Genomic DNA, 13,614 nt, shown 5'->3' on the forward strand with positions numbered 1-13,614 from the left:
CCGAGGGGCTGGGAACTGTTGAGAGCCCCTCGGGCTGTACAGCTCAAAATGAATGTATGCAGTGAATACTAATTGTATTATAATTGTATTGAAGCACCTCAGAGTGCAACATGATGTATGTTGATAACTCCAATCCCATTGTCTGCATTGACCATACTGAAATGATTGTAATATTCATTGATTGTATTGATGCACCTTGTGATCCATGTGTAAAAGTTGAATCTGATTGCACTTATGTAATGGTGATTTTGAAATGGTTTGGAATGTTCTTCCAGGTATTTTATGAATAAAGTATATTTTTCAAAAAAAAAACAAGATCCTCTCATCGATATTTAATCTTTATTCTACATCACAGCATTCAAACACAAAAGCAGATGCGAGTGTCTAAAATGGCAGCCAAAATTTAAGGAATTCTGCTTATAATTTGAGCTTTGAAAAAGAAAATACAGCTTTTTTTCACTGGCAGGTGACTGAATACTACATGGCATGTTGTTAGTATGATCACAGTAAAAAATAATTCAAACTCAAAAAGAGTAAATGCAACCCGAAGAGGGATTGAAATGAGGAACTGTAGTATGGGCTTACATGGTTACCAATAGCTTGTTAAATGTTAAATGTAAACTGCATCATGGTAAAACATAAAATACAAAGACCACCAATGACTCCGGTTCCCATTGAACAAAATGACAATAACTGCTAAAAATCGAAAATTCATTATAACTTCTGTGTTCTCAACCGTATCTCTCAAAACTGCATAAAAAGCATTTCGTAGAGCACAGTATATGAGCTGACACAAAAGCCAAGGGGTTTGAAACTTTCTACAGCCTGGATGGTAAGGGTTTAATCGTCTTTTGACACAATGTGCCAATAGGGTTGAACCCAGAACAGAACAGCTACCAAATTAATTCCAGTTACCTGGTCGACATTTTGTATTGTTTGGCTTGATTCCAAACCAGTGAATCTGTCACCCACAGTAAACGAAACACCTGCGTCCTGAAGTTGCTCCACTGCAGGGTTAAAATGATCTCACAACTTGATCAAATGTCAGGAATTTGAGGCCCAAAATTCCACTGGAAGTGGGGGTGGGTGCTTCGTGCAGCCAACCACTTCTATGTAAACACCAGAAAAAGTGGTGGAGCTTGCGGGCGACTTCATGGGGATGAAATTATTCTTGGATTGCCCTCAAAAGAAAATTGAGTGGAGTGTAAAACACGCGACCAAATCACTGGCGCCTGTTTTGCATTACTTCCTGAGAACAATCTGACCCCCAACGTGTTAAAAGTCCCACCAGCCCAATCGGCATGGCCCTCAATCCCTTACCCAGCTGCATGAAGCAGGCAAACCACAATGAGTCAGCAAGTGATTGCGGCCAAAGTCGGACTTGCTGGCATTTCAACGTCTATTTTTCGTCGATGGTAAAATAGTCACGGAGCACTGGGAAAATTCAAAATCAGATGTGTCCAATTTGTCCTTTTAAAAAAAAAGTCTTGCACGTCACGGTCCCCGGCTTTTACTGCGGCGAGGTGTCGCGGCTATTTTTCCCCAATCTGCTGAAATAAAGCACGTACCTACCAAAAACACGTTAACGACTCCGATGCCAGGAGTTTGGATGGGGTCAAAGACACAGGTCTCAGGTTTCCTGATCACACAGAGATTTTGTTATTGAGAAACCAAGAGGTCAATAGATAAAAGCAAAATACTGTGGATGCTGAAAATCTGAAATTAAAAGCAGAAAATGCTGGAAAAGCTCAAGCAGGTCATTCTTCATAGATGCTGCCAGACCGGCTGAGTTTCTCCAGCATTCTCCGTTCTTATTTAACCAAAATGTCAAGTTACCCCAACTAATTTCCCTTTGGAAACTCTAACAAAAGTATGAATGAAGCAAATCTGCCTGTTGGCAACTTTTCCAACCTCTACTCAGAGTTTATAGGTATTGAATCACATTGTGACGGAGGGAACAATCCAGTAGCAACACCACGTCACTGGGTCTGTTTTGCAAACCAACAGCAGTGAAGATGATCCTATCACTGTGTTTAGATCAGATTTACTGTCACTAAGCCTTAGCAACAGAGGGCGGAATTTTACAGCCCCTCCCGCCGGCAGGTTTTCCGGTCCCACTGAAATCAATGGGCTTTTGAGCGGCTCATCGCATTTGACAGCCCCGCCCCCACCATGATGGGGCCATAAAACTCCGCCAGAACCTTCAGTGACATTTCCTGGATTTAAGCAGGAAGGCTTGACGGGCTAATATTTCTGGTTCCTGGGGGAGGCGGTATCGTCACTGGACTGGTATTCCAGAGACCCAGGGTAACGCCCCCGGGACCCGGGTTCGAATCCCGCCACTTCAGATGGTGAAATTTGAATTCAATAAAAATCTGGAATTAAAAGTCTGATGATGACCATGTCACTAATTGTCGATTATTGTAAAAACCCATCTGATTCACTAATGGGGAGGAAATCTGCCACCCTTACCTGGTCTGGATGACGTGTGACTCCAGCAATGTGGTTGACTCTTAACTGCCCACCGAACAAGGGCAATTAGGGATGGGCAATAAATGCTGGCCTAGCCAGTGACACCCACATCCCACGAATGAATAACACCAGCAATTTACTCAAATTTCAATCACAACTTTTCAAGCAAAAGCTTTTTATGTACAGAATGTTACTCATCCATCAGATAAATAAGGTTCAAATAACAGATTTGTGCAATTAGTGAAGCTGGTGAGACAGATAAGATGACATTTGGGAAAGATCTGGAGATTTTTTATACTCAGAACATAAATCAGCTGCTTCTGTTCATGATTTAGAAATGAGACTTTAACATAGTCATTTTAATTGTTATGAGGCAGAAAGAAATTGTCAAGTACAAGAAAGTTGGTAAAATGCATAAAATTATTTGAGATATCATGCACAGGTCTTCAAATGGTAATCCACAGTGATCAGTAAAGGGAACATAATACTGCACTGAACACAATTATAACAACTCTTAATGCAAAACGGGGTCCTCTTGGAGAAGTTAGACTTCTAGTTCTGAAGCTGTAAAGAGAAAGATGACATTACATTACCTGGTAAGAAAACAGGCATAGACACTTGAGTAAATTCACCTACAAATCACTGCACAATAAACAAGCTGCAGAGATCAGTCACTATTACAGCAAGGAAGTGATGACCTTGCAGCATCTTCTAGAAACACGAGGAATTTTAGCTAAGTCATTACGGGTGAATATCGAGGACCACTCCCTAATTGTCTAATTGCTATATTCTCAAACTGGGTTAAAGTAGTGAACGACAAGTATTCAATTTCTTGTTAAAATATTAGGTTCCCAGCCAACAAAATGCATCTTTACGTTTTTGGATCTTAGATAACTTCTGCTGAACTGATCTAAAAAATTAGACTGTTGGGAGGTTTTCACATTTTAGTTTGAAAAAGGGTTACCTCTTTTTTAGTGCTTGGTAATTCCATGTATCCCAGCGGATTCAGTTTCTTGTAGGCGGCATAGAAGAAGACACAAGCTTCTTCTCCCTTATTCACTAATCCATTTAGCATGTCTGTAACCCGAAGGTGCAAGTCATGAGCATCATTTAAAAACTGTGGAATAAAAAGATTTCATACAATAGCTACAGTCATAGGGAACACTGCATCAGGAAATTGTACAATAATTGGTCGAGATAAAGCTTTATTTGTATTGTGCAAAATATATTCTTCATGGTTCAACTGATACTGAATACTCAACCGATACGGATATTAAAGCAGACCATGCCCATAAGCAGCAAGACAACATTCAGGCTTGGGCTGATAAGTAGCAAGTAACATTCACACCACACAAGTGCCAGGCAATGACCATCTCCAACAAGAGAATCCAACCATCTCCCCTTGATATTCATGGCATTACAATCGCTGCATCCCCCCAAAATCAACATCCTGAGGGTTACCATTGACCACAAACTGAACTGGACCAGCCATATAAATACTGTGGCTACAAGAGTAGGTAAGAGTCAGGGAATTCTGCGGAGAGTAACTCACCTCCTGACTCCCTAAAGCCTCTCCACCATCTACAAGGCACAAGTCAGGAGTGTGATGGAATACTCTCCACTTGCCTGGCTGAGTGCAGCTCCAACACACTCAAGCTTGACACCATCCAGGACAAAGCAGCCTGCTTGATTGACACCCTATGCGCAAACATTCACTCCTTCTACCATTGATGAACAGTGGCAGCAGCATGTACCCATCAACAAGGTGCACTGCAGAAACTCACCAAGGCTCCTTAGGCAGCACCTTCCAAACCCACGACTGCCACCATCTAGAAGGACAAGGGCAGCAGATAGATGGGAACATCACCATCTGGAAGGTCCCCTCCAAGCCACTCACCATCCTGACTTGGAAATATATCTCCATTCCTTCCCTGTCACTGGGAAAATCCTGGGACTCCCTCTCTAACAGCACTGTAGGTGTATCTACACCATAGCAACTGCAGCGGTTCAAGTAGGAAGCTCACCTCCACCTTCTCAAGGGCAATTATGGACAGGCAATAAATGCTGGCCTAGCCAGCGACGCCTAACTGAATTTTTAAAAATTTCCACAACAAGATAACTCTAAAATTTCTAAGCTCTGGATTTTCAGCTCGATGGGCCTGAGATCAGCTTCCCAGCGACTGCGATCAGCCTCCCCACCGCGATCTGCCCTCCACTGTGATTTCACACTGGCTGGCCAATTAACAGCCAGCCAGTATAAAACGGAAGCCGAACAGCTCAGCGCTGCCCGGGTGGGGGGCGGGAGGAGGGCGGGCGATGATGTCGATGTCGGCGAGGGCGAGCGCTGACAGAAACCTCCCTGAAAGCAGAGAGCTGCCTCAGGGAGCTGAAGACCCAAAACCCAGGAGATAAAGTCTTTAAAATCAGGAAAGAAATGCCCAAGTATCACAATCAGGCACCTGAACATACAGATTATAAAAGTGCTGCCCACAGATTTCTATTTCTATTTTATTTAATAGCGGAAACCTCATCCCGCCCATTTTGCTGATAAATGTAAAGGCCGCCTGGCCGATTCGCCCGTCCATCAATCGTAAGGTTGGACGGGCTACATAAAATGACAATTGCACCCTTAATGGGCTTAATTGCCGTCTTAATTGTTGGCGAGCACGCTTCCGACTTTTGCGCGCTCGCTGACTGAAATATTGCGCGATTTCACGCCCGATCGGGTCGGCGTCGCCTGCCTGATCAACGTAAAATTCAGCCCTAAACGTCCGATTCCTGTCTGGGGCCTCCCAAAGATGAAAAAATTCTTTAGAGTGGAAATGCAAGTGAAAATTAATCTATTATTGCTGGACGTGTAACATTCAGTGATCCCTCACATCGAGCCACCAGCCCAGTCCTGATTCCACTCATCGTTCAGTCAGGTCAAACAAGAATCAACCTTACTCCCCACAAAGTGCAGGGGGTGCTTCACAAAATGATTCTGTAAATTTCTCTTTCCTCACATGCACCACAAAGAAAACAGCAAAGTTGTTCCATTATTTCCTTACTCTGATAAAGATATTGATAAAGATATTAACATGTGAGTTTTCACACGTATCATCCCAAACTCACCACATTACTCATGCATTCCTGGAAAACATGCTGTTTCCATGGGAGGTGGGCTCTCATTCGCCCGCCCGCCATCACCTCGCCGCTTCATCACACCAGGCACCATATTTAAAGTCCAGCCACATGCACACATCTCAGTGCTTCCAGCCCACGATTACTGCAGGGGAGAGCCCACGAAAGGCAAAAAGACTGCAGCCCGCAGGTTTAGTGATGCATCACTGGAATGCCATTTGGACGCCATGGTGGCTTGCCGTGATGTCCTCTACCCCAGCTCTGACCGCAGGGCGGGCAGTGGCATCACCAATCCAGAATGGCAGGCGGTGGCAGTGGTGATCAGTGCCAATGCTGCACAGAAAGAGATTGGCCATCCAATGCAGATAGATGATGAATGATCTCATCCGTGCAGCCAGGGTATGGCAACCATCTCATCACTCTAAACTCACACACTCAGTGGCATCTCACTCACTGCCAGCTCAAGCGACATCACCGCCCAATCTCACACACACATCCTCACATCTCCATCTGGCCTCATCTCTGGAGGCTGCCTCCTCAGGCATCACCATCTTGAGGCCACTTTCATAGATCAATACGTGCCCCCCACACACACCCTGGGATACCCTGCTTCCCCAGTGCAGCTCTCGTCCTGCAGCCTCTTCCCTTGCCTGAGGTATTTCTCCACCTTCCCCAAGCAAGGCCCTGCCCTGCCCTGCAGCCATTAAAAAGCCACCCACATGTGGCTGGTCTGGTACGTAGAGATGTGCCCATGAGCCCCCCTAAAAGTGATGTGGTGCTGTCTGTGAAGCCTGGTGCTGATGACTGTGCATGCTGACCGAAACAAGGTAGGAAAACAAACCTTGAAGTCCCGAGCGAAGTGCAGGCTGCCAGGTGCACGTCACTTATGTGCTATTGTGAAACATGTTGGTGTGTTTTCCCGCCAACATAGGTGGACGATCCAGCGCGGTGGGGGGGTGTAGGGGGGGAGAGTCTAGTGGGCTGGTACATGCTAATGTATTACAATGAGGTTCCCAGCATCCGATGGCAGGAAACACAGCCCGCCATTGGTGGGCTGAGCAGATGATCGCAAACTGGTTTCACGCCGTTGTGCATGGGCCATATTTACACCGGACATGCCATATTCTCTGCTCAAGCCACCGGCCATAACTTTTATTCAGCAACCAGATCAAGTACTTTCACAAAGATAAAAACAAAAAGCTAAAAGCTACTGCGGATGCTGGAAATACAAAACAAAAACAGAATTACCTGGAAAAACTCAGCAGGTCTGGCAGCATCGGTGGAGAAGAAATCAGTTAACATTTCGAGCCTTCGCTTCGTTTCGAAGGCTCGAAACGTTAACTGATTTCTTCTCTACCGATACTTTCACAAAGATCCTAATTAAGCAGAAAGGACTTTTCTTCAATCACAAAAGGAAATATCATTTTCGTTAATGCAATGCAATGTTACATGTTCCATTTATTTCTTTCTATATGTGTCTTATTTACCTACCTGCTGTGTATGCGATGTCAAGTGTGGCCATGTTGGCACACTGCTCACTAAGAGTACTTTGCTTTAACCAAACTCTGTACCAAACTGCAATGGCAGAAAGACAGAATCCAAATTGTAGAAAACATTGGTTTACAGCATGGTTTTTGTTGGACAATCTCATCCATACTGAAGAGAGATTTGACAGCAGAAAAACACCATTTGGCTTGTGTTAGGCACACATGAAAGCTAACATTTTTCATGGTCAGAAAGGAATTTCAGGGTAAATGCCTGGAAATGTGAACGCACAGGTGGAAAGAAAAAGGAAACAGTCCAAGAACTTATAAACAGGAAAACCTTATTTATCATTTATATACCAAGCTAAGGATGGAAATATTAACACTCATAATATTTGGACACTTGTAAATAATCTTTCCCAGTGGGTCAGCTGGTTTATTCTGTGCAAACATGAGTCATACAACCGGGAAAGTCCCAAAATCATGTCCAGTTTGTACTGATTTAATGGAGCTTAACTTTCCACTGTAAATTGGCCCATGCACGCTCAGTGAGATCATCTGTGGCAGGCCTTGGGACCTGAGAGTGGGGGAGGTGCATTAGGGGAATGCAGGGCAACTGAATAGTGGAGTCTGAGAGGATTGGAGTGTGTGAGCGTTAACAATTGGGTCTAAAACTGGTGAGGGGTATGAAATGTGGAGATGCTTGGGAGTCTGAGGTCTGGCAACCTTTTGATGGATGGGTTGCAGGAGAATGAAAATAAGTCTTCATTAATTTCCTGCCTGCCATCCTCTCTCCAAACTTTTCCAACAGTGAGGTTTCTCAAATTTTGCTGGGAATTCAATCACGGATTTTACGATTAGAGGCTCCTGGGCCAGGTCAACATTAAAGTGGAAAATAATCATGGCAGGCATCCCAGAATCCTATTGGAATTCCAGAATATTGCATAAAATTGGAAACATTCCTTTCCCACCAAACCTCCCCCACCCCTCCGGCCACTCCCAGCCCACCACCATTTTGTTTTCTTTCTTCTGGAATTTGTACATGGCAACGCTCGGACAGCCACAGCACAGGCCTCCACTGCAATCGGAAGGTGCATTTCTCCCACATCCATGTCATTTACATCAACCCGCATGGAACTGGGAGAGCAATTTTCCATTCTGTCTGTCCTAGATCCAGTGAGAACACATCTGGAGCTAGCCAGAAAATATAGCCATCTTAGCCCAATTAGTGTATTTGGACTGAAGTACAAAAGCAAGGCTTTTTAATGCTGAGAAAGCTGTTGATGTCCATTCACCTTGCTCCTATAAAGGCATAAATAGCTCTTTTTAGGCCAAGACATCAGGAACTGGCTATTTTTTTTTCTTAAGTGCTTACTTTACTTTCTTTCAGTTCCTGGCTCACAACCAACACAAGGCAATGTGCAAGTATAGGGCCAGTGGAAACCTGAATTACTGAGCAGGGAGGAGGAAATGGTACTAGCTCTTGAGTATAATGCTCCTCTCTTTATGAGCATTGCATCTCCTGATTTTCTGTGACCAGTAGCACAGGAAATTCACTAATCCATTGTACCTTGTCGGCCTCGGTTCTGTTAAGTACTGGTGGTTTGTGATTTCGAAGTTCATTTATCACTTGAAGCAAGTTTTCCTCGCTGAAGCACCCATCATTTGTAAAATGTAAATGATCAGCTTTTAATTTTTTTACGTAGATGTCTAAATAAAGTAAATAACAGACAGCAATGTATTAGCATCGAGTTTCATTATTCAAAGACACTAATTTTACATTTCAGGTTGAGCAGACCCATTGGGGAACAGTGTTATGTTCGCTATCTTTGCTAAGCATGTTTTTAAAACATCTGAACAGGCATCTCCCAACCCAGATAGTGTCAGACAGAGCCATGAAGGCTCACACAGTAAACTTGTATCATCTAATATTTTCTCTTTTCCCTTTGATGATGCTTTATTAGCAAGGTAACACTTTTTATTTATCAAAGATAGGGATATTTGTTCTGGAGAGTAATATACTTGCCTACTTTAACATCTAGTGTCAGAATCAGCCGCTGCCACACTGGGAAGAACATAACCAGGTCTAACATACTGGAAGAGCCCGACACCTGTAGGACACTCCAGTTGCCCACGCCGATCCTCTTTGTGCCAATCATGACCAGCGTGGTGTGATAGGCAGACAGCTGTAAGGGACTAGATTAAATTTTGGGCAATATCAATTTACTTTGGGCCTTTCCAGCCTTGGAACACTGGGAAGGTTTATGAATCCAATGGCAAGGCCCAGCTCGTCATGGTGAATTGATCACTTTTTTAATCTATATAAATAATAGACTTTGAAAAAAATGATTGAATATAGGTTGGCATCTCATCTGTCTCTTATATTAAAAACGATGAGTGGTCCAAAGGTGCTGTGCCTGTAGTTAGTGCTGCGAGTACAATACTATGTACCTAATTTAGAATAAAGTGACAGCAATTAACAGAACGTGACAGCGCCAAAAAGCGGCTTTGGCAGTCCCAGGAAATGACTAGTGACAGGAGAGAATGGCCCGGAATTTCCTGAAACAGTATAACCAGCACGCTCAGCCAAACTTTATGCCAGTCTGTACATCAAAATCTCTACACTGCACTGGTTGGCTGGTACTTCTGCCAAAATTTTCTATCAATCTAATTAATTCTGGCAAAAACATAAAAATCAGTGGAAACAATTGTGATCTGAGTGAAAGCACTGAACTTACACTTTCTTTAAAAGCATCTTTATATATGAAAATTAAATTCTGAAGCTATCAAACAATCCTTTATGCACATTATGCACAGCATATCTAAAAAAATGCAATCATGGAAACTTTCAATTTTAACACAATTCTTTCATAAAAATGCAAAGATGCAAAATATAAAAAGCAGATCTTAGTGACCAAAAAAATCAGTACATAGCACCAGAAATGTGACTGGGTCCCACTGCACCTAACATGTTGAGTGTAAATTTACAGCCCTTTAGGACTGGTGTAAATACAGGAAATTCTCATTCTCTTGTCTTCTGGCTTCCTTTTGCGCCATAACAATTCTGTGATACTGCATGGGGAGGGGCTATGCTAATGAGTGGCTTTAAAGTTTTGGGCAGAGTGATCAATGCAAATAAGGTCGAGGGAGACATGGCATAACAAATGGCAGAAGTTATTCAGGTGTGAATTTCCTGTACCTTTTCACTGAAAATCAGCATTAAGTCACTGTTTCAATGTAAGTTTCATAGAAATGTGAGGCTAATAAATCCACGCACTTTTGCACTACAACCAACATGTTCACTACAAATCCTAAAGGTTGTGAATTTGTGTTACATTCCCCTACATTTAGCATGCACTAGCAGACTGAAACGTCTAGTAGAGACAGTGCAGGTTACCAAATCCACTTTGACCAAATAGACAAACCAAAGAACTGACTAGTATGATTGATCGAAAAATTCTGTAAAATGTGTGAAGCTACCATAAAGGATCAAACTTACAAAGACTGCACAAAATCAAGTACCTTCTCTTTGCACAGGGTGAGGACATTTTTCAATTTCTGCTGCACTTCGCTTAGAGACATAATTAAGCTCATTACCTGCAATGACATTGGATGGCCAAGAAATAGTTTTTTCTTTAATCTCCACAATTTTCAAATACAACAGATAACATTTCCACAATAAATCATGCCCTTGAACAGTATGTTAAAAATAAATATAGTTTCTTGTTCAACATTAAGAGCATTTTACCTGTCCTTCTTTGGCTTGGCAGCTGTTGGTACACATATGAATCATACATTTTTAATGCTGTATAGAAATGACCACAGCTTTCTTCACCTTTTTGTGACAAAAATTGGAGGAGTGTGGCTGAGCGATTGTGCTTTCCCATTTTAGCGTTTTGTAACTGTAAAAATACAAGAGACAACTTTACAGGTCACTTATTAAGTTACTTAATATCATTCATACTCACTTCCCCACTCACCTTGTTGGTGAGCAGTTGGAGAGGCGGACACGCGGGAGATACACGGAGCGGGGAGAGAATAAATACAGCCCGGGAACCTGTCAGCTGCTCGGAACCAGCCCACGCTGAGTTCCAAAGGAGAATGAAAAAAAAATTGTGACATCACAGGAAAGATTGGTTGAAGAAGCTAGCTGTTTGGTGAGTATCTAATAGGTGTTTAAGGTTTATTCTATTCCTAAGGTTTAGAATAAAGTAAGAACTGTACTTTTTGGTAAGGTTTATTAAGTAGGATTTAAAAGTTTAAGTGATTTAAAAGTTTAGGGTTAAGGCATGGCAGGGCAGCTCAGCCAAGCGGAATGCCCATCCTGTGGACACTTCTCATGACCCCGACTTGACCGTGTGCAGGAAATGTCACCAACTGCACAAGCCTGAGCTCCACGATTCAGAGCTTGAGCAGTGGCTGCAGTTACTGAGGTGCATCCGTGAGGCAGAGAACTGCATGGATAGCACGTTCAGAGAGGTGGTCACACCGCAAGTTCGGGGAAAGCAGGCAGATAGGGTACGAGTGACAACCAGTCAGTCCAAGAGAAACAGGCAGGTAGTGCAGGAGTCCCCAGAGGTCCCTAACCGGTTTTCCATTCTGGATATCGGTGAGGGCGGTGGATCCTTGGAGGGGTGCAACAAGATCCAAGCCCAAGGCATCAAGGGTGGCCCAGCTGTACAGGAGGGGAGGAAGAAGAGCGGGAGGGCAGTACTGATGGGGGATTCTTTAGTTCGGGGAGCAGACAGGTGTTTCTGCAGCTGTCAACGTGACTCCAGGATGGTTTGTTGCCTCCGTGGTGCTCGGGTCAAGGATGTCACAGAGCGGCTGCAGGATATTCATGTGGGGGGGGTGGGGGTGGGGCAAACAGCCAGAGGCCGTGGTCCACATTGGTACTAACAACATAAGCAGCAAGGGGGATGTAGTCCTGCTTTCGGAGTTTAGGGAGCTAGGTAGAAAATTAGCAAAGAGGACCTCTAAAGCAGTCATCTCTGGATTACTCCCAGTGCCATGTGCAAGTGAGTACAGAAATAGGAAGATAAGATGGATGAATGCTTGGCTGGAAAGATGGTGCAGGAGGGAGGGCTTTAAATTCCTGGGACACCAGGACTGGCCCTGGCGGAAATGGCGCCTGTACAAGCCAGACGGGCTGCATCTGAACAGAGCCGGGACTGAGTTCCTTGTGGGGCATTTTGCTAGTGCTGTTGGGGAGAGTTTAAACTAACTCAGCAGGGGTGTGGGAACCAGAAAAGACTATTAGAAAGTAACACCAGGGTAAATGGAATGCTGGGAGAGGCAGATAGCACTAAAATAGAGGATAGTAAGTTAATAGATGGAGTCAGAGTAAGGGAGCAAGTAATGACGTCTAAATCAGGATCACACTGCATGTATGTGAATGCACGGAGTATAGTTAATAAAATTGGAGTTACAGGCACAGATTACCTTGTGGGATTATGATGTTGTGGCGATAATGGAGACCTGGCTTAAGGAAGGGCAGATCTGGGTGTTAAATATTACTGGTTACAGTGTGTTCAGAAAAGATAAGAAAGGGCAAAAAGGAGGAGTGGTGGTGTTTTTGGTTAAGGAGAGTATTGCAGTACTGGAGAAAGAGGATGTGTCAGAGGATTCAAGGATAGAATCAATTTGGGTGGAGTTGTGGAATAAGAAGGATAAAATTACATTGCTCGGTGTAATATACAGGACACCAGCTAGTGGGAAGGATATAGAGGAACAAATCTGCAAGGAAATTACAGAGAGGTGTAAACATCATAGAGTAGTTATAATGGGGGACTTTAATTACCAGCATATAGACTAGTAAGTGTAAGGGGCAGTGAGGGACAATCGTTCCTAGATTATGTTCAGGAGTATTTCCTACAGCAGTATGTGTCCGGTCCAACAAGAAAGGAGGCACTGCTGCACCTGGTTCTTGGGAATGAAGTGGGTCAAGTAGATCAAGTGACAGTAGGGGAACATTTAGGGGACAGTGATCATCGTATCAGAAGGTTTAGGATTACGGTGGAAAAGGATATTGGTCAATCCAGAGTAAGAATAATCAACTGGCACAGAGCAGACTTCAATAGGGCAAGAACAGAGCTGGGCCGGATAGACTGGAACCAAAGGTTGGCGGGAACAACAGTAGCTGAACAATGGGCTACCTTCAAAGAGGAGATAGTTTGGGAACAGTCAAGGTATGTTCCCTCAAAAGGGAAGGGTAGGATAAACAAATCCAGAGCTTCTTGGATGACGAAGGAGATAGAAATTAAGTTAAAGAAGAAAAAGTGTGCTTACGACAGGTGTCAGGTAGCAAATACAATTGAGAACCAAGCTGAATACAGAAGGTACAGAACGGATGTGAAAAAGCAAATACGAGAAGCAAAGAGGGATTATGAAAAAAGACTGGCAGCTAACATAAAAGGAAATCCCAAAGTATTCTATAAGCACATCAGTAGTAAAAGGGTGGTAAAAGGAGAGGTAGGGCTGATTCGGGACCAAAAAGGGGATTTACATATAGAGGCAACAGGCATGGCTGAGTTGT

The 13,614-nt window shown here is 43.5% G+C and overlaps 1 protein-coding gene across 2 annotated transcripts in view; it reads right to left on the reverse strand.

Moving 5' to 3' along the window:
• Nucleotides 1–322: 322 nt before the first annotated feature.
• LOC144681671 (uncharacterized) overlaps nucleotides 323–13,614 on the reverse strand; it is a 31,813-nt gene continuing 18,521 nt past the window's right edge. For both annotated transcript variants that reach the window (XM_078543489.1, XM_078543488.1), the window contains exons 3-7: nucleotides 10,828–10,981; nucleotides 10,602–10,676; nucleotides 8,650–8,789; nucleotides 3,437–3,589; nucleotides 323–3,036 (exon numbers count right to left, since the gene is read on the reverse strand). In XM_078543489.1, the coding sequence (XP_078399615.1) occupies nucleotides 3,025–3,036; nucleotides 3,437–3,589; nucleotides 8,650–8,789; nucleotides 10,602–10,676; nucleotides 10,828–10,981 (534 nt within the window). In that variant the 3' untranslated portion in view covers nucleotides 323–3,024. The remainder of the gene's footprint in view (nucleotides 3,037–3,436; nucleotides 3,590–8,649; nucleotides 8,790–10,601; nucleotides 10,677–10,827; nucleotides 10,982–13,614) is intronic.

The sequence above is a fragment of the Cetorhinus maximus genome, chromosome 6 (genome assembly GCF_964194155.1).
Source record: "Cetorhinus maximus chromosome 6, sCetMax3.hap1.1, whole genome shotgun sequence".
Taxonomy (NCBI): Eukaryota; Metazoa; Chordata; class Chondrichthyes; order Lamniformes; family Cetorhinidae; genus Cetorhinus; species Cetorhinus maximus.